Below are 16,610 nucleotides of genomic sequence, written 5' to 3'. Positions count from 1 at the left end.
TACAGAGGCCTTTTTGAGATATGTGAGTGAGTGCATGTATTGGTTTTGGATATAAAGCTTTGTTTTCCTGGGGTATCGAAAGTGTCTCTGAGGTAGATACAACTGAGTTATCCGAGTGTGCTGATATCTTTTGCTGGTGTAAAGATTTTCCTGTAATGAGCATTGTTACTACGGGTAAAATAATAATCTTTATACTTCTTTAACGCCAAGTTTAAATATGCACACAAAGAAAGTTGTTTATTTATGATATATATAAGATATGTAAAAATGCTGTATTAGGTATAAATATGTATATGTAATCAATTAATAATGCTATTCAATAAAACTCAATCAACTCATCGCCACAGCTGCTAGCGTCATCACTGTCATCCATATAAAAGATCAGATCAGACGTATACCTATCTGAAAAGGCATCACCTTCTTGTTCTTCCCAGTTAAGGCTAGGGTTAAGACAAATAGACTCAAACATAGGAGGCCAAGGCACAGGTGGTTTATCTTCTTCAAAACTTCCGACAATAAACAGAGGTCGATTTACTTTACGTTTTTGTAGTTGTAAGTCGTCATCATATAAACAATCAGAGAGTCTTCTCTTCTTGTTCATCGTTCCAGGAATATTGATTGGTTTTGCTTTAGGCGTTTCTGGTCTTGATAAAGGGGGTTGACTCTCTGATGAACAGCTTGGAAGAGGCGTAGTTTGTTTAGAATCTGATGGTGCTTTGGATACTTTGGTAACCTTGGCGTCCATTTGAACAACAGAATGTAAATAAACGATTAACAAAAGAAAGAAAAAAATACGCTAATGGGCCTCTGAATGAAAAAAAAGAGAGAGAAGCAAGGTTATTTATAGAAGAAAGACGCTATTACTATACAACTGACGTGGAATAAAAAGACATCATCATTACCTTTTACAGACAACAATGACCCTACTAGTGTAACGGCATGATCATCTATTCCAAGCTGATTTATTTTTAATATTACCTCAAATTTGAAGAGAGAAAGAGAGGATACGGGATGATTTTTGAATTGGGAGCAGAAAGCCTTTTATAATTGTTCTTTATAGTATTGTAAAGAACGATAAAGTGAAAGTGAAAGAACCTGTTCTTTCGGTCTGCCAGATAATGAACATCAAAGACTGATATATCACGGGGCAGATCTATGATTGACAAAATGCATTCTTTTGCATGGTGTCATACTTTACAACCCTTTGCCGACGCCACAGTTGCTCCGAAGCTTTGTCAAGTGTATAGCAAGTTTTTGTCCTGGGGATCCAATGACGACATATGAGCCCGGTGCATTTTGAATGATCGCTATTGTTTGCTTATGCGATTTGTGTAACATATTTACAGAATGTACAGTTTTATAATTTGATTCAACGAGAATAAAGGGCCAAATGTACACAAAAACAGCCAATATAATTTGAAAATCCGCTCATAATACCAGTATAAAGAGAATACTATATGTCATTTTTACTAGTAGTCTGTAGACATGCCCTGGCAAAAGAGCAACACATAACCTCTCTCTTTTGTTTATTTATTTTCTATGAAGAGTGCAAAAGTCAATTTTTAAAAATGATGAATAAGCAAAAGAGAACCAGTGGGCAGGGAAGGAAAGAGAAGGGGAAACAGTTGAGGGGCTGTGTGTGTGTTTACACGCGCGCGCGTGCGTCTGTCATAAATCCCGCAAAATTCTCTGTCTACAGCTCCGACACGGCGCAATGAGCGAAGCACAAAAGGAAGTGCCAAAAAACATAAAGTTATATCATCCTAATTCGTCTCCAAGGACGTGATTTCCTTTTGTTCTTTTAAAATCATGGCAAACAGTGAAGAGCAGATCGTGTTGATTTTTTAAATTTTCCTGTTTTATATGATTTCATCAAGGGAAAATAAATGTGCCGACGATGTGTGTAACGTTTCCAAAAAGATATATTAAAGATTTTTGTAATTTCTAATTTTTTTTTTCTTGTTTTCTTCCATAACTCTGTAACCATGACAAACTTAAAGTCTGGTATCAATAGCAATGGTGTTCCATTGTTCAAGAACAAAATAACCGAGCTGGACAAGAAGCTGGATAATGAAGTCGTCTATGAATTTGGTGGGCCCTTGGGTGCACTTGGTATGATGCTTGGGTTCCCCTGTTTGATGTATTACTTTTGGGTCTGTCTTGAGTATTATCAAGGCTCACTGATTACGCCCTCATCATTCACCAAGGAAGGAATTGTTGAATTCGTCGCAAATATCGTATCAAAGGTCAAAATGGGTGCTGCTCCTACACCCATTGCCATCAAGATCTATATGGGCTTTGTTCTCTACAGTTTTCTCTGTGCTTACTTCTTGCCAGGTCCCGTTGTCGAGGGCCTTCCTCTTCCTTCTTTAAAGGGTGGCAAGGTAATTTTTTTTTTTTGTAAAAAAAAAAAGACTAATAACGCGGATCTCGTATTGTAGCTCAAGTACCTTTGCAATGGTTTAGCTTTCTGGTACCTTACAATGGCTCTCTCAGCTGTTTTCCATGTCACTGGCGTCTTCCGTTTGACGGCTATTATTGAAAACTTTGGAAGCATCATGACCGTAGCCATTATCTGGGGCTTCACCATGTCTACTCTTGTCTTCTTAAGTGCCGTCATCACTGGAAAGCAACATCGTATGTCTGGTAACATCATCTACGATTTTTTCATGGGAGCACCCTTAAACCCTCGTATTGGACACGTCGACCTCAAGATGTGGGCCGAAACACGTGTGCCATGGCCTGTTCTCTTTTACATCTCTGTATCTTGTGCACTCAAGCAGTACGAAACAACTGGCTCAGTAACTGCTCCTGTTGCTTTCATGGTCCTTGCTCACTGGTTATACTGTAATTCCTGTCAAAAGGGTGAGGAATGTATTCCTACGTCTTGGGATATCTTTTATGAAAAGGATGGTAAGTGTATATAAAATCTATATGAAGAAAAAAAAAAGCTAAGGGTGATATAGGTTTCATGCTTATCTTTTGGAACATGGCTGGTGTCCCCTTCACTTACTGCTACGCTCCTATCTACCTCTTGAAGTCCGAATTGATCAAGGGCGTACGCATTCAACACTCTTTGCCTGTCACCATTGCTCTCTTTATCACTCTTCTTTTTGCTTACTACTTCTTTGACACGGGTAACGCACAGAAGAACCGTTTCCGTATGGAGCAGAATGGATCCTTCATGACTCGTAAAGCATTCCCTCAATTGCCTTGGAGCCACATCAAGAACCCTACTTACATCAAGACAGAGCACGGCAATCTCTTGTTGACCTCAGGTTGGTGGGGTATTGTCCGTAAGCCACACTACACAGCTGACTTGATTCAGTCTCTTTCTTGGGGCTTGATCACCGGGTTTGGATCTTACTTGCCTTACTTTTACTTTACCTTCTTTGTCATCGTCTTGACTCATCGTGCCAGTCGTGATATGGAACGATGCGCTAAAAAGTATGGCAAGGATTGGGAAAGATACTGTGAAAGAGTACCTTATATCCTTGTCCCTTACGTATTTTAAACAAAAAATTAATTTAAGTTAATCATTTCTCATTTCATTGTCATCCTAATATAATAATAAATTCTTGGCTTTACAACACTACACACATATTTGATATTTTTTATTCATATGCAGGTAAACAAGTGTCTTCTAAATTAATAGTATGATAAGAAGGTAGTCTACAACAGATGGTGTCGGGTTGAAATGTAAAGTAATCCATTGTAGGTGAAGAAGAAGGTGTGATGGGAGATGAAATAGGAGGAGATAAGAGGTGACAGTCATTATAGAGCAATGATTGCCAAGCATTTTCATATGATGGTAGTTCATCATCTTCATCATAAGCTTTATCCACAATCTGTACGGGCAAAGAAGCTCTTAGTTCAAACAGTTCGCCTTGGTCGTTAATCAGAGACATGGTGAATTTGAGCTTATGTTCAATCTTGAAGTAAGTATTGTCTATGTCTGTCTGTATCGCACTGGGCGAACAAGGAACAGTCATGCTTTCTACTTTATGCCAGTGTAACCCTGTCGAGGGAAAATGTTCATCACGAAAGAAACGAATGATTCTAGACTCTGTGTGTGTATCGTAAGTTGAATACTCTTTTAGGAAACAAGATAGATAACGAACATGAAGGCTGGTATCGATAGGAGTGAGTGAAAAGTCGATGGGTATATCTTGGCCACGAGCAAATGTCTTTTTGGGTATAGTGATCGTATAGTTCAATTTGTCAGTCCACTCGTTTGTTATCTGTACGGGTATCTCCATGAACAAGGCTTGATCCGGTTGGTGGCGGATGATCCAGAATTGTTTTCGGTGTATTAAATTAGGCAAGAATGCAGGTCTTTCAATGGTAGCCTTTAGCTTGTACGACAAAGAGCCAAACGAATAGGAATCGATCGATTCTGCAAGATTGCCAGGTAAGGCCAATTCAAATGGATAGATATACGTGTTAGGAGTGAGTGTATGTAGTTTCTTTTGAGAGGGTAGAAATGCCCAATGATGTTGGATCACTGTGATTTCCTTTTTTTGTTGTTGATGTCCTATAGATATATTATATATCTTGCAGTCAAAAAAAAAAGAGAGATACTTACGTTCATTCCATTGTATTTTCATTTTACCCAGTAAATTCAAATGAATTGATTTTGCCTTCAAGGTCTCTTTTGTATTCAACATCACATAGCCTCTTAGTACGCAGCCTACAGATTCCTCAGGACTTCCTCTTATGATCAACATATCATTTTCTAAATGAATTTTAAGTTCATGCATCTTGTCAAAATATATATAAAAAAAAAGAAAGAAAACAAAATTTTTTTTGATCCGAGCTCTATTTTTCTATTAGGACGAATTCGGGTTTCTATATTTTATTTTTATAAGTTAAAATAAACAAATAAATATAATTTATCGTTCGTAGTTTATAATTTAGTGGATCGTCAAGAATGGGAGTGATAACATACCAAGTCTAGTTTGAGTGCTAATAAACATATTAGTTAAAGCTGTAGCTTGATAATAAAAACTTACAGTGTGACGAATGAAGTAGAGGCGACTGTAGTGGCTGGTTCTTCAACGAGGAGTCGTCCACGAGCAGGACCATCATGATGGTATTCATCGTACTTATCACCCTTGTCATCATCATCATGGAAGTGACAGTGTTCACATTGTTCATCCATAATAGTTTCAGTAGTGTAGACATAGTAGTACTTGACGACTTCGTCTTCCTTGTCATTATGTTGCTTGTGAATACCCTTGTTATCCTTGCCCTTGCCCTTGCCCTTGCGATGGTCCTTGCCATAGCCCTTGCCGTAGCCGTTGCCATAGCCCTTACGACGGCCGTAACCTTTGCCTCTGCCTCTGCCCTTACCACGGCCATATCTGTGCTTGCCCTTCTTGTCATCATCATCGTGGTCCCATTCGTCATCATCATGATCCCAGTCATCATCATCACTATCATCATCATCGTCGCTATCACTGTCATCATCACTATCGCTGTCATGGTCCTTGTCATCATCCCACTTATCATCCTTATCATCATCCTTATCATCCTTGTCATCATCATCATCCTTGTAGAGAGCTTGGAGGTTTTGAACAAGACGAATGGCACCGGATCCTGATTCGGCAGCGGTATCGTCTACATTGATGGTGATTTCGTGCTTACCAGCAGAGAGAGGGAAGATACCCTTGCTAAAGTCATTCTTGGTCAAGGCTTGCTCAGGAGTGATAGCATAAGCATCCTCAGAGGAATCAACCTTGGTAGTAGCACCAATTACTTCACCGTTATCAGAGATTTCATAGACATCACCACCTAGATATATGTGTTATTATTGTAGTTTAGACCAAAACTCTAATGCTTACTCTTCAAGTAATCAGTGATTTGAAGTTGAGCGGGTTCATTAAGTTCGAAAGAAAAGACACGGTCGATAGTTGCATCTTCACCATCTTCCTTCTTCCAGTGGAACACGCTAAAGTTTTCTTGCACTTTCAATGGAGTCACTTGAGCACTCTTGAAATCACCTTCAGGGATAGCCATGTTGGATTGAGAGGCAGGAGCGGCGAGGGCCAATTGGGCCAATAAGGCAGAAGAAACGAGAGCGAGGGAGAAACGCATTTTTTTTAGAGGGATTATGTTAAAAAAAAAGCTAGGAAAACAAGAGAAAAAAGATAGAAAGGTTGTAAAAAGAGACAAAGAGTTTATATATTTAAAGAGGTCTTTGGGGAATGTTTTATATTTTATGTATATATTTTCGTGTGGACTGGATTGAATATGTATCTTTAAGCATTTTGTGCCATTTTTTCAGCTTTCTTTGCTCGATATGCGGCAATCGCTCGTTCTCTTTCATTATCCAATTGTGCGCGAGCCGCTGCACTCATATTTTGAATCTTGCGTTTGTGAGATGCTTTCAATAGCTTCATGTTTTCATCTTCTTCTGATTCATATCCCTTTGAATCTTCATTCTCTTCTTGTTGCTTTGTCTTTTGTTCTAGTGTCTATCCCAAACCACATGTTGGTATGCTTCATAGATATATGTATATGTATATATATATATATATACCTCTTTGCCACGCCCGCGTGCCTTGGGTAATTTACTAAATATAGGAGGTGCATCAGCTACCTCTCCAAACTTGACGTTGTCCTTCAAATCATCAAAATCTCGACCGCCATACAATTCTTTTTCCTTTTGTATCTTTTCCAGTTTTTTTTGTTTCCTTTTTTCTCGATTACGCCGTTTACTCTCGCTGGCCGATTTGGTCGACTTGTATGCAGATACCATTTCTTGTTGATATTCATGTTCTACTCTCTGAACAAAGTCTTTTAATCTTTCACCTGGTTGAATGGTGATGTTCTTTTTTGCCTTGTTATAAATATTAGATTCAGTTGTTCAGCTACATTATTATTTCTTACTGTTGTTATCGGATTATTCTTTGCATTCATCTTGGCTTCCTTTTTTTCTTGTTGTTTCTTTATTGCCATTTCTTTATACTTGAATAATCGAGTAAAGCCTTTGGGTGTATCGTCATCTCTTACATTGGTGTCTTCTTTAGATACTGGAAGATCCATTCTACATGATACATGATCAACTCTTGTACTTTATACCCTTCCACTGCTATACGTACTTTTGCTTCCTTTCTTTACGAATACGGGCATTGGCTCTTTTATGTGGCATATTATGTGTGTATATATATGAAAAAGAGAGAAAGAAAGAAAGAAAAAAATGTCACTTTTGAACGGTCACACACCAATGTTTATTTTTTATGTTTAGAACAGAGCAATGGCTTGACTGTTCTTATGTTCATGATAGCATCGCATATGATAGGCTACTGCTGTTCTATCTGTCGTATGTTTTGTATTCCATGTTCTGACAACAGGTGGAGTGTACTTGTAAACAGGGGAATCAAATTGTAAGACCTTATGACATCGAATACAAGGCGCAGTAAACAAGTCATGATAGCTTGATAGCCAATCTAAAATATAAAAGAAAGATTCTCTTGCAAAAAGTGTCGTCATATCTTCAAATGCCACAGCCGCCAATAGACTCAACTTTTGAAAAACAAGATATTGAGATCCCTGTGAAAGCTGTTTCTGCAGATATATTAGTATTGACAGGAGGTACATTCACCAAACAAACCTCTTCTTTAAGTCCCCTTATGTCATGTTGATGTACAATGAGCGTATTAGATGCACGAGCATATTCTAGCTCTAATTCTACAATGAATGCTTTATGTATGCACACTTTTAGATGACATGTTGTCCCCGAAAGCGTTGTCTGTTCTTCCCGTTCGAAGCTAATGTCTATTTTAGATGCCTGATCTTTGTTCTGTGACAGCCATTGTTGTGTATATGTCGTAAAGAAGGATTCACTACAAATGTTTGTTTACTCGTCAATTGTGTCTTGAAGAATATAGCTTACGTTGATGATGTATTATGATCAAAGACCATGGAAGATAATTGTCTACACACAGAATGATTATCCCTGTTCGTTTGTTCTGTTCTTTCTTACTTGTATGCATAATCAGCCTTATCTTTTACAATCGATCCAATCTTTTCTGGTTTTCTAATATCTGTCTTTTGCTGATCTTGTTTCTCACTACAACATTAAAATGAATGGAATGTATTATTCAAGACTGATTTACCTCTTGATTGCACTCCAATCAAAATCACCATCATTAGCTATTGATTGCGCGTAATTCAAGACATCTATTCTACATGGTTTGATTACATATGCTCAGACTCTATAGATAGATTATTTATGTACCTTTTAGGTCATTTCCTTGAATCGCTAAACGATTCAATTCCTGTTTGACATTTTTAAGTCGATCGCTAAATGCTTGTACGTAGCTAGGTCCTTTTTGTTCCTGTTCGACGAGTTGTGTGAATTGTTTCAAGGTAGATCGAACATTGGATACCTTTGCAAAAAAAAAAGAGAATTAGTGAAAACAACAACAAAAAAGAGAGAAATAGTATTACTTGGTTCAATGCTTGATCTATACGTAAAAGGTCTCTCTCAATTGTTGCCATATCTCGTGTATTTGACATGATGTTTATTGGTTTGATTAAAGAAAAAGAAATAGAGAGAGGGAAGCCTGGATTTAAAGTTCAGACGATGAATTAAAATTGGGTAAAAAGAACAAACAAGAAAAGATAAAAGAATTGGTTATAGGATGTGATACTTGCAGAGGACAAGGCTGTACCAGGCAATAGATTATTACTCATAATGTCTATCATTAAAAAGGTTAATTATAAATAATCATTAAAAGAAGAATATACCTTGCACTTTGCATGGCTCCTTGGACTTTTGACATGGAGGAGGTTCGATTTGCTCAGAAGAATTGAAAAACATGTTGAGATGAGAGACGATCAAGTCTGCGTCTTCCTCTGGAGGGCCACCAGAGAAGTTAGGATTACCATCTGTCCAGTGATTGATCATGATGCGTCCAGGCGTCTCTGGGACATTGATTGTCATGTCCCGAACAAAGAGACCGTCTATATAAAACTTGACTAAGCCAGGCATCCAGTCGAAACGATACTCATGATATTCCTAAAAAGGACGTGAATAAACGAGTCATGATATACTTATCTCGACACTTACTTGGGTAGGATCAAACGGCATAGGATACCTGTGGTGCGTTTGAGGTGAAGCAGAGCCATCTGGATTATAAATCTGTGGTTGAATGGCAAAGTAAACCTGTGCAGGATTTCTCAATTTGCTGAGTGTTTCAATATCTATCTCACTTGTCGTGTTGCGATAGTAATAAAAGGCAGCAACCGTGCCGGCTATTTGACTTGTCTTCATCCGAGCACGGAATGTACCATAGAGAATATCAGACCTATTGCCAAGTTAAATCATGACTATGTATTGCATCATTTTACCTTCTTGTGCCAATAGCAGCAGACGTGTACTTGTCTTTCTGATTCTTGACACGAAGAGATAAACCATATGCGTCCATTTCGATATTCTGAGGAGAGAATACGCGAGCGAGTGTATAATTTTGCTTTGGAGGGACGGTATAGTCCATAAGTTGATGGTAGGCATCGTTACGCGAGATGTGTTTGTATCTTCTATAGTCCGCGTACCAAACATTGTGCCATATTTGATCATTTTCATCTATAAATCCGCAATCACAAGTGACTGGTTCTGATTTTTGTGCCATCAGCAATTGAGCACAAATAACAAGGATTAAGAAGAGTAGAGTAAACATTAAATAAAGAATATGAAAGAAAAGTATGTCTTAAAAAACGTTTGCTCTCTATTCTTTTTTTTCACTCTTTAATTAGAGTGTTTCCATTTTGACAAGGATTTCATATGTTACACACAATCATTGGTTGCTTAGTTTCATTATAAAAAGAGTGAAACCAGGGATGGGTGAGAATTTTCTTTCTTACACTATATAAACAAAATGTGCTTCAAAACTGGTTGTAAAGAATGCGGCAAATACACTTGGGCTGGTAAGTTGAACGTGTTTAGTAAAGACAAAAAAAATAAATTCATGAGTGATGTAGGTTGTGGTAAACACATTGAGCAAGCATTAGCTGGTTTGAAGGATGACGAGATCTGCAAGTGCAAGAAACAAGAAAAAACAGAGACACAATAACACCCATTTTATATTATACACTTTTTTATTTACTAAAATATACTTTATAATGATGGCTGCTATTTTATGCCTTGACACCAAGGAGCATGTTGTTACCATTCTTGTTGCTAGGCAAATAAGTAACATTTTGTGTTTGAGAGAGAGTTTGAGCAATTTCTTTACTAGCTTCAATTCTACGGAAAGCAATAAATCCATCGCCTGCTTTGGCTAATGCGGAAGAAATCATTTCTGCTGCTTCTGAATCACCTTCAGCACGAATGATGGCTGCTTGCTTCTCTTGTTCGGCACGTTCGACAATAAACTTGGCACGTTCAGCTTCCTGTTGAGCAATTTGCTTTTGTTCGACAGCATTAGTGAATTCTCTACCGAAAGTCATGTGTGTCTAGATAACAACAAAGAATGAGCTCTAAATTCATTCAATGCTCCCTTTAGTACTTACGATAGAGACATCCTCTAAAGCCAAGTTAAAGTCCTTGGCACGCTTGTACAATTCCTCACGGATTCTTGCAGAAACAACTTCACGCTGGGTGATCAATTCGGAAGCATCGAATTGAGCAACAATAGCCTTCAAGACTTCGTTACCAATAGAAGGCAATACTCTTTCATCATAATCTTGACCCAAGTTTTGATAGATCAGAGGAAGGTTCTTGATCTCGGGACGGTGTAAGACACGAAGGGTCAAGGAAACCATCTGCATGTCTTTGGAACCAGTGGTTGTAGAAATATTACGAGGTCTTGTACGAACGTCAAACAAAACAGCACGTTGAAGCCAAGGAATTAAAAAGTGAGTGCCTTCACCAATGGCATTAGGTTTGACACCTTGAATACGATCGAAAATGACAGCTCTGTAACCACCCTGGACTAAAGAAATATTTAAGTTTTTTATTGTGCTTAATGTGTATATATTCTATTTCACTTTACCATCATACATGGCTGATTGAGCAGCACCAACAGCAAGACCAACAGGAATGGCCCACTTTGCAACAGTTCCAAGCACAGCAGACATGTTTAATTAACAATAATAAAAAAAAAACACACTTACGCCTACGCACAAGGGCAAGAAAAGAATAAAAATCTTTTTCTGAGATATAAAAAATGACGCCCAATCATTTCTTTCTTTTTTTTATACTTTTCTTTATGACCATACACTCTCACCTGTCCTTTGCCAGTAGTCTTCACCCCAAGATAGATACGTGCATTGAACTGGACGATATCCATGACGACTGTTTTCTTGATATTGTTTACGAGTTACCAGCAAGTGTCTTTGTGGATCCTTACCAGTTACGGGATATGGAGTCTCGTATTGGTAAAGCAGAAGTCTTTGGTGAACACGATCTTGAACTGCCATTAGAGAAAGTAAAAGAACCGCGTGGAAGCATTGTGCTGCTAAGACAAACCAATTTGACATCTCCTATTCGCATTCAATTACCAATACACACTCGATACCAAAAGCCTGCATCTCATCAACAATACCGAACTGTGACTATCAAGGTTCCTTATGCAGGCTGGACCTGTGGAGCCTCATCATGGCCACCGATTGATCATGAACTGCTCATACCTTACAATAGGTATCATACAAACTCCCGGTTTATTCCAATTTCCAATATAGATCCAAAGGAGCAACTCGAGTTATCAGTACCAGTCGGCAGTATACAGGATAGACAGCTAGTGACACTAGGCACATTTTGTATCGTTATCCTATGCTCGGCTTGGATCGCTCGCTCGATGCTTGTTTCTGTTAAAAGAAGAAAAAGAACTGAAGCCAAAGGGAAGAGAAGGAAGTCGGATTAGGGCTGTACACTTTTTGAGCAGTAACATAATAAAAGATTGAGCTTATAAGCCAACAACATTAATATCAATAATCATTAAGTAGTCATGGCTGCACATTGTCTTTTTTTTTTAGGTTGTGAACTGAGACTAAATAAAATCAAAAAGCATTAATGCAGGATGTCTTTAGTATTCAAAAACCGCTTATTCTAAAGGGCAAAATATGCACAGCACACACAATAAGAGAAAGAGGAGAGGTATTTAAAAACGGACTATTGGAATAGAGTATTGCATCTGTTCTTTTAGATGGAATTTCTCCTTGTGAAACAAAGCCTAAGATTCGAAAAATTTGACAGTTTTATCTTGATAATAGAACCATTGGTGCATCAAGAAGTTGTCTCTTTTTTTTTTTTTTTTCAAAATAATATCATATGGGAGTAAGCGATCTATCTTTACTTCTCTGAAGAAAGTGTAGCAAAGTTCTCAAAAAAAAAAGATGAATACTTTTAGGCTCCTTTGATGTTTTGCTATGAGACTAGAAAATCAGTTCTACTCTCGCTTGTTAGAATATATTCCTAACCTGTTATTCCGAATCAATCTGTATCCAATCAAGCAATGTGTGGTGAATGTAATGTTAATGGAAGTAACGCCGTTAAATAGTAACTTTATTCCAAATTTTGGTACAATAGAATGACTTAAAATAACTTGTTGATCCAAAAAAGAAAGCGATAAATAACAAAATATATTTAAACTATTTTTGGATATTTGTATATAGGCTTTGACCTACAGTTGAAAAGGGGAAGATAGGATTGCAGGATTGCTCATGATATCTTGTTGAAAACCATGAATCTTATAACTGAAAGGCAGTTATCGATTATTATTGTTTTCTAATTACCAAGTTTGCAAATGATAAACGGATTGTAAGCATATATGAAGAAATATTCAGAGGATCCCTGATTTACCAGAGTAGATATCTTATGTTCACTTGGTGTAACGAGTATATGAAATAGGTGCACGGACTAGTTTTTACTGATCAACCAGTAAAGAGCCACGTGATTCGATACATGAACAACAATCCATCAATTTTTATCTTTTTTTTTTTCTTCTTTGCGTAGTAAACCTACACTGTTTCTTTTTTCAGAAAAAAGAAAAGCAAAAGAAAGCACCCAGACAAGATAGTTTATGGTTTCGATCTTTAGAGTCATTCGAGAAAACAATGTCCAAGTCTTAAATCAACTGATTGGTTTAGCCACTGGAGAAATATCCATCACAAACTACAGTAATGACTATCTGTCAAAACAGGATCTGATCAGTCTTCAACAACAATTGAAAGCAGCAGATTTAAAATTATTTGATCTCAATAAAAGGTCAACTAAAGGCAGGACAGCTCTTCATGTCGCAGCTACTTGGAACCGTGTCGAAATTGCAAAGTTACTGATAGACTGTCCACTGGTGGATGTCAACTTGCAGGATCGAGAAAACGGTTGGACTGCTCTACATCGGTAAGAAAAAAAAAAGGAATATATGTCTTATTTACACTATATATCAGAGCACTTTATATGGGCAATATCGAAATTGCTCGAATGCTACTACAAAGGCGTGATATAGATATCCATATCAAGGTATGAAAATAATGCATGTTCATACATGATCCATTCTTAATTTTTTTTAAAGGACTGGGAGCAATTAGGAGCCTTTGATCTATATGACATGACAATATCAGGCGCATATCCTAAAGAGAGAGGTTTAGGAGACAATTCAAAAAAACCAGATAGAGCAGATGACGATGACATCTATAACCTATCAAACGATGACGATGAGCCTACCGGAGGCACAGACGTTTACAGTTGGGGTCAAAACACCAATTATGTCTTGGGTCACCCCGACTCCGAGAACAGAAACCGACCGGAACGTGTGCAGCTCCAGCTTGATTCACAGCAGAACCCAGCAGTTAATAGACCACCTTATGTGATCGAATCTGTCATGATGGCTAAATACCACATGGCTGTTCTAACAAGCGAACTAAGCCATAACATGCTAGTCTGTGGGTTTGGAAGAGGTGGACGTCTTGGATTGGGCAAAGATATCGATACGCAGTTGGTGCCTGCGCCTGTACCTTGGTCAGAAAGAATTGTTACGGCTGCACTGGGTCGAGATCATACTCTTGCAGTGACAGAAAGTGGGGCGGTCATTAGTTTTGGAAGTAATGCGTATGGACAATTAGGTAAGAATGGTATTAAAAGAAGGAAGAATGTGACTAATATGCATTAGGGTATGAGACTGAGATCGGCAACAAAAAGGATGAAGCGCCCATGCAACTTGTACCACGAAAGATCCAAGCACAGAATCTTAAAAAGCAGCCCATTATTGGCGTGGCTGCATCAAGAGTGCATTCCGTCATTTATACCAGTAGTGATCTCTTTACCTTTGGCCTCAATCAGGGTCAATTGGGCTACAGTCAAAGCAACAGTAACGAAACATGTCAGACAACACCAAGAAAAGCTACTCTGTCTATCCCAACAAGAGTGTTTATGCCTGCCAAGATACAGCAGGTGATCGCAAATGATAATGCCACTGTGATCTTGACTGAAACAAGCGATGTATACATGCTCTGTAATTACACTCAGCAAAAACTATTCTTTCCATTCAACGCATATCCTTCAAATATCAAGGTTTACAAGCCTGCTATCTGTTATATCGTCAAGCTAATTTCAAGTGGAACAGAATACCTAGGCGCGCTCACAAACCTTGGCCATGTATTCATTTGGACATGTAAATCGACCACGAAGCAAAGCGCAAACAACAAGAATCCCACCATTATTTCGGCGCCTCAGTTAATCTGGGCAACCGGAAGAACACGTCTGATGGCAGTGGATGCAAGTATAGGTCAATATGGCGAAGTAATTATCTGTACTGCGTCGGGTCGTGTGTTCATGGGGCGTCCTGAATCAGGCAAATACAAATTTAGTGAAATGCCTTACATACAGAGATGTATTCGAGTATGCGCCAACTCCAGTGGAGCATTTGCTGCTATTCGTTCCGAACATCCCTTGCAACCATCTTCTCCTGGCCCATCAATGCTCAAGCAGGATCTATATCAATCATTGCCGCATGTGACCAGAGGAAGAGAACTGGAATCAGAGATAGATGATATCAAAAACCAAATGAAACATGATCTCGCAGACATACCTGAAGAAGATAAAACGAGTCGAGCATTGATCCAGCAGAGGTTTGATGAACAAAAGAAGGCAATAGTGGGTCAAGCTTGGAACGATATTATGCAAAGATCAATGGATGATAGAACTCTAGATACAGTATTTATTATAGAAGAGAATAGACGTCTTTACTGTCACAGCTCCGTCCTGGCGACTCGAAGCCACATATTTAAGCAGCTTGGAAGAATGGCTGATAAGCAAATTGGCAATTTTAAAATTCGTCTCGGTAAAGGTAAAGATGGACGCATTCAAATTCACATCGAACGGTGCGAACTGGCTTCTCTACTGTTGATGTTTGATTATATATACTCAGACGAGTATGAGCATCCGATGAAAGTCTTTTTTGAATCGCCTGTTCTTAGTCAAGACCGTGCTACAGACACAAGAAAGATTCAAAAAGATTTGGTTGATTTGGCCGAGCTGTTTCACTTGCCTCACCTACTGGCGTCTGCACAATCTTCGTTTAACCATCAGTCAACACCTTCATTGCTTCACAGTTTACAAATGCTCATGGACTATCGTCCAGATGTGATGCTGAAGACTAGAGATAAGCTCATTCCCTGTCACGAGGTCATCCTGCGTCAACGGTGCGTTTTCTTCAAACACCTGCTGGCACCACAATCTATCTGGACTGCCAAAAGAAGAGAACAGCAAAAGGATTGTATTGAGGTTGATATGGAGCACATGTCTAGTGAAATTGCAGAGACGATACGACAACATCTGTATCTGGATACAGATGCACCCGACTTATTTGAATTCATTCAAAGAGATACTGAAGATACCATGCTGCAGTTCCTGCTAGAGCTTTTGTGTGAAGCAGATGCACTTTTGCTAGAACGATTAAAATTAATTGTAGAAAATGCTCTTATTCCATTTATTAAGCTTCGAACAGCTACTAGTATTTTGGAGCACGCTGATATCTATTGCGCCAATGTCTTGAAGCAAAGGGGGTTGGAGTTTATAAAGGTCAATCTATCAGTTTTCTTACCATCAAGGTATGTATACATGTTGCTTGTAAAGATGGTGTTTTTGTGTTCATATTTTATATAGAATGCTGGACCGTTTACCGTCATCTTTGATTCATGAACTGGAGAATCTTGTTCGCATTTCGCAAGCAGAGGTATGCCCATTGGCTACAAGGGGAGACTTTAGCGGCACAGACATGATCGATGCTACAGAAATTGAAGACGATGAATTTTCAACGTCTTTGTATGCTTTGAGTCGAGGCAATGGTACACTGACAAGTGCCTATGATGAGATCTTGGTGACACTGTATCCTGAAAGACCTGTGAGTAATGCAGAAACAAAGGAAGAGCAGGAAAAAGAAAGAAATGTGGATAAACGAGCAAACAAATCAAAGAAAGCTGTTCGTATTCCTTTACAAGAACTCATTGAAGACACTCAAACAAACATTGCGTATAATTGGGTATCTAGCCATGAACCTACCACAGGGTAAGACTATATTTTGATACTAGTGCAAAATATATTCATTACATTTCCTGTTTTTACTATTCTTGTTCTTCTTTTTTCTACCAGAGTCGTCTGATGA

At 38.4% G+C, this 16,610-nt stretch overlaps 9 protein-coding genes across 9 annotated transcripts in view; 3 read left to right on the top strand and 6 right to left on the bottom strand.

Annotated features, from left to right (window-relative positions):
• Window positions 1-217: 217 nt before the first annotated feature.
• RHIMIDRAFT_53175 (uncharacterized protein) lies at window positions 218-823 on the bottom strand. The gene has a single exon (XM_023615369.1). The coding sequence runs from the start codon at window positions 743-745 to the stop codon at window positions 317-319; it is 429 nt and encodes a 142-aa protein (XP_023462861.1). The 5' UTR covers window positions 746-823; the 3' UTR covers window positions 218-316.
• A 1,162-nt stretch (window positions 824-1,985) lies between these two features.
• Window positions 1,986-3,514, top strand: RHIMIDRAFT_207119 (putative delta(24(24(1)))-sterol reductase; the record flags this gene model as incomplete). The annotated part of the gene is made up of 3 exons (XM_023606963.1): window positions 1,986-2,384; window positions 2,442-2,913; window positions 2,967-3,514. 3 exons carry the CDS (start codon window positions 1,986-1,988, stop codon window positions 3,512-3,514), a joined length of 1,419 nt encoding a protein of 472 aa, XP_023462860.1.
• Window positions 3,515-3,614: 100 nt separating this feature from the next.
• Window positions 3,615-6,096, bottom strand: RHIMIDRAFT_241031 (uncharacterized protein; the record flags this gene model as incomplete). The annotated part of the gene is made up of 5 exons (XM_023609499.1): window positions 3,615-4,534; window positions 4,586-4,735; window positions 4,949-4,965; window positions 5,013-5,793; window positions 5,844-6,096. The coding sequence occupies 5 exons, from the start codon at window positions 6,094-6,096 to the stop codon at window positions 3,615-3,617; spliced, it is 2,121 nt and encodes a 706-aa protein (XP_023462859.1).
• A 60-nt stretch (window positions 6,097-6,156) lies between these two features.
• Window positions 6,157-7,163, bottom strand: RHIMIDRAFT_53135 (uncharacterized protein). Its single transcript, XM_023615368.1, has 4 exons — window positions 7,104-7,163; window positions 6,892-7,048; window positions 6,542-6,841; window positions 6,157-6,476 (listed from the first exon to the last, which is right to left on the bottom strand). The coding sequence occupies exons 1-4, from the start codon at window positions 7,151-7,153 to the stop codon at window positions 6,261-6,263; spliced, it is 723 nt and encodes a 240-aa protein (XP_023462858.1). The 5' UTR covers window positions 7,154-7,163; the 3' UTR covers window positions 6,157-6,260.
• Window positions 7,164-7,175: 12 nt separating this feature from the next.
• RHIMIDRAFT_294659 (uncharacterized protein) lies at window positions 7,176-8,748 on the bottom strand. The gene is made up of 7 exons (XM_023614110.1): window positions 8,455-8,748; window positions 8,243-8,393; window positions 8,121-8,184; window positions 7,988-8,074; window positions 7,898-7,939; window positions 7,616-7,847; window positions 7,176-7,569 (listed from the first exon to the last, which is right to left on the bottom strand). The coding sequence occupies exons 1-7, from the start codon at window positions 8,521-8,523 to the stop codon at window positions 7,246-7,248; spliced, it is 969 nt and encodes a 322-aa protein (XP_023462857.1). The 5' UTR covers window positions 8,524-8,748; the 3' UTR covers window positions 7,176-7,245.
• RHIMIDRAFT_241028 (concanavalin A-like lectin/glucanase) lies at window positions 8,596-9,686 on the bottom strand (the record flags this gene model as incomplete). The annotated part of the gene is made up of 4 exons (XM_023609498.1): window positions 8,596-8,705; window positions 8,755-9,025; window positions 9,077-9,314; window positions 9,358-9,686. The coding sequence occupies 4 exons, from the start codon at window positions 9,684-9,686 to the stop codon at window positions 8,596-8,598; spliced, it is 948 nt and encodes a 315-aa protein (XP_023462856.1).
• A 457-nt stretch (window positions 9,687-10,143) lies between these two features.
• Window positions 10,144-11,085, bottom strand: RHIMIDRAFT_246437 (uncharacterized protein; the record flags this gene model as incomplete). Its single annotated transcript, XM_023610314.1, has 3 exons — window positions 10,144-10,461; window positions 10,519-10,940; window positions 11,001-11,085. 3 exons carry the CDS (start codon window positions 11,083-11,085, stop codon window positions 10,144-10,146), a joined length of 825 nt encoding a protein of 274 aa, XP_023462855.1.
• A 51-nt stretch (window positions 11,086-11,136) lies between these two features.
• Window positions 11,137-12,201, top strand: RHIMIDRAFT_264093 (uncharacterized protein). Its single transcript, XM_023611730.1, has one exon. It carries the CDS (start codon window positions 11,175-11,177, stop codon window positions 11,868-11,870), a length of 696 nt encoding a protein of 231 aa, XP_023462854.1. The 5' UTR covers window positions 11,137-11,174; the 3' UTR covers window positions 11,871-12,201.
• Window positions 12,202-12,916: 715 nt separating this feature from the next.
• The window catches only part of RHIMIDRAFT_53062 (uncharacterized protein), a 4,970-nt gene continuing 1,276 nt past the window's right edge, over window positions 12,917-16,610 (top strand). Inside the window, exons 1-5 of the mRNA XM_023615367.1 lie at window positions 12,917-13,348; window positions 13,396-13,468; window positions 13,521-14,070; window positions 14,118-16,056; window positions 16,112-16,513. Coding sequence (XP_023462853.1) covers window positions 13,029-13,348; window positions 13,396-13,468; window positions 13,521-14,070; window positions 14,118-16,056; window positions 16,112-16,513 — 3,284 coding nt within the window. The 5' untranslated portion in view covers window positions 12,917-13,028. The remainder of the gene's footprint in view (window positions 13,349-13,395; window positions 13,469-13,520; window positions 14,071-14,117; window positions 16,057-16,111; window positions 16,514-16,610) is intronic.

Source organism: Rhizopus microsporus (assembly GCF_002708625.1).
Source record: "Rhizopus microsporus ATCC 52813 unplaced genomic scaffold scaffold_19, whole genome shotgun sequence".
In the NCBI taxonomy this organism is placed as follows: domain Eukaryota; kingdom Fungi; phylum Mucoromycota; class Mucoromycetes; order Mucorales; family Rhizopodaceae; genus Rhizopus; species Rhizopus microsporus.
Note: the sequence above shows the minus strand (reverse complement) of the source record. Positions and strands in the feature narration are given on the sequence as shown.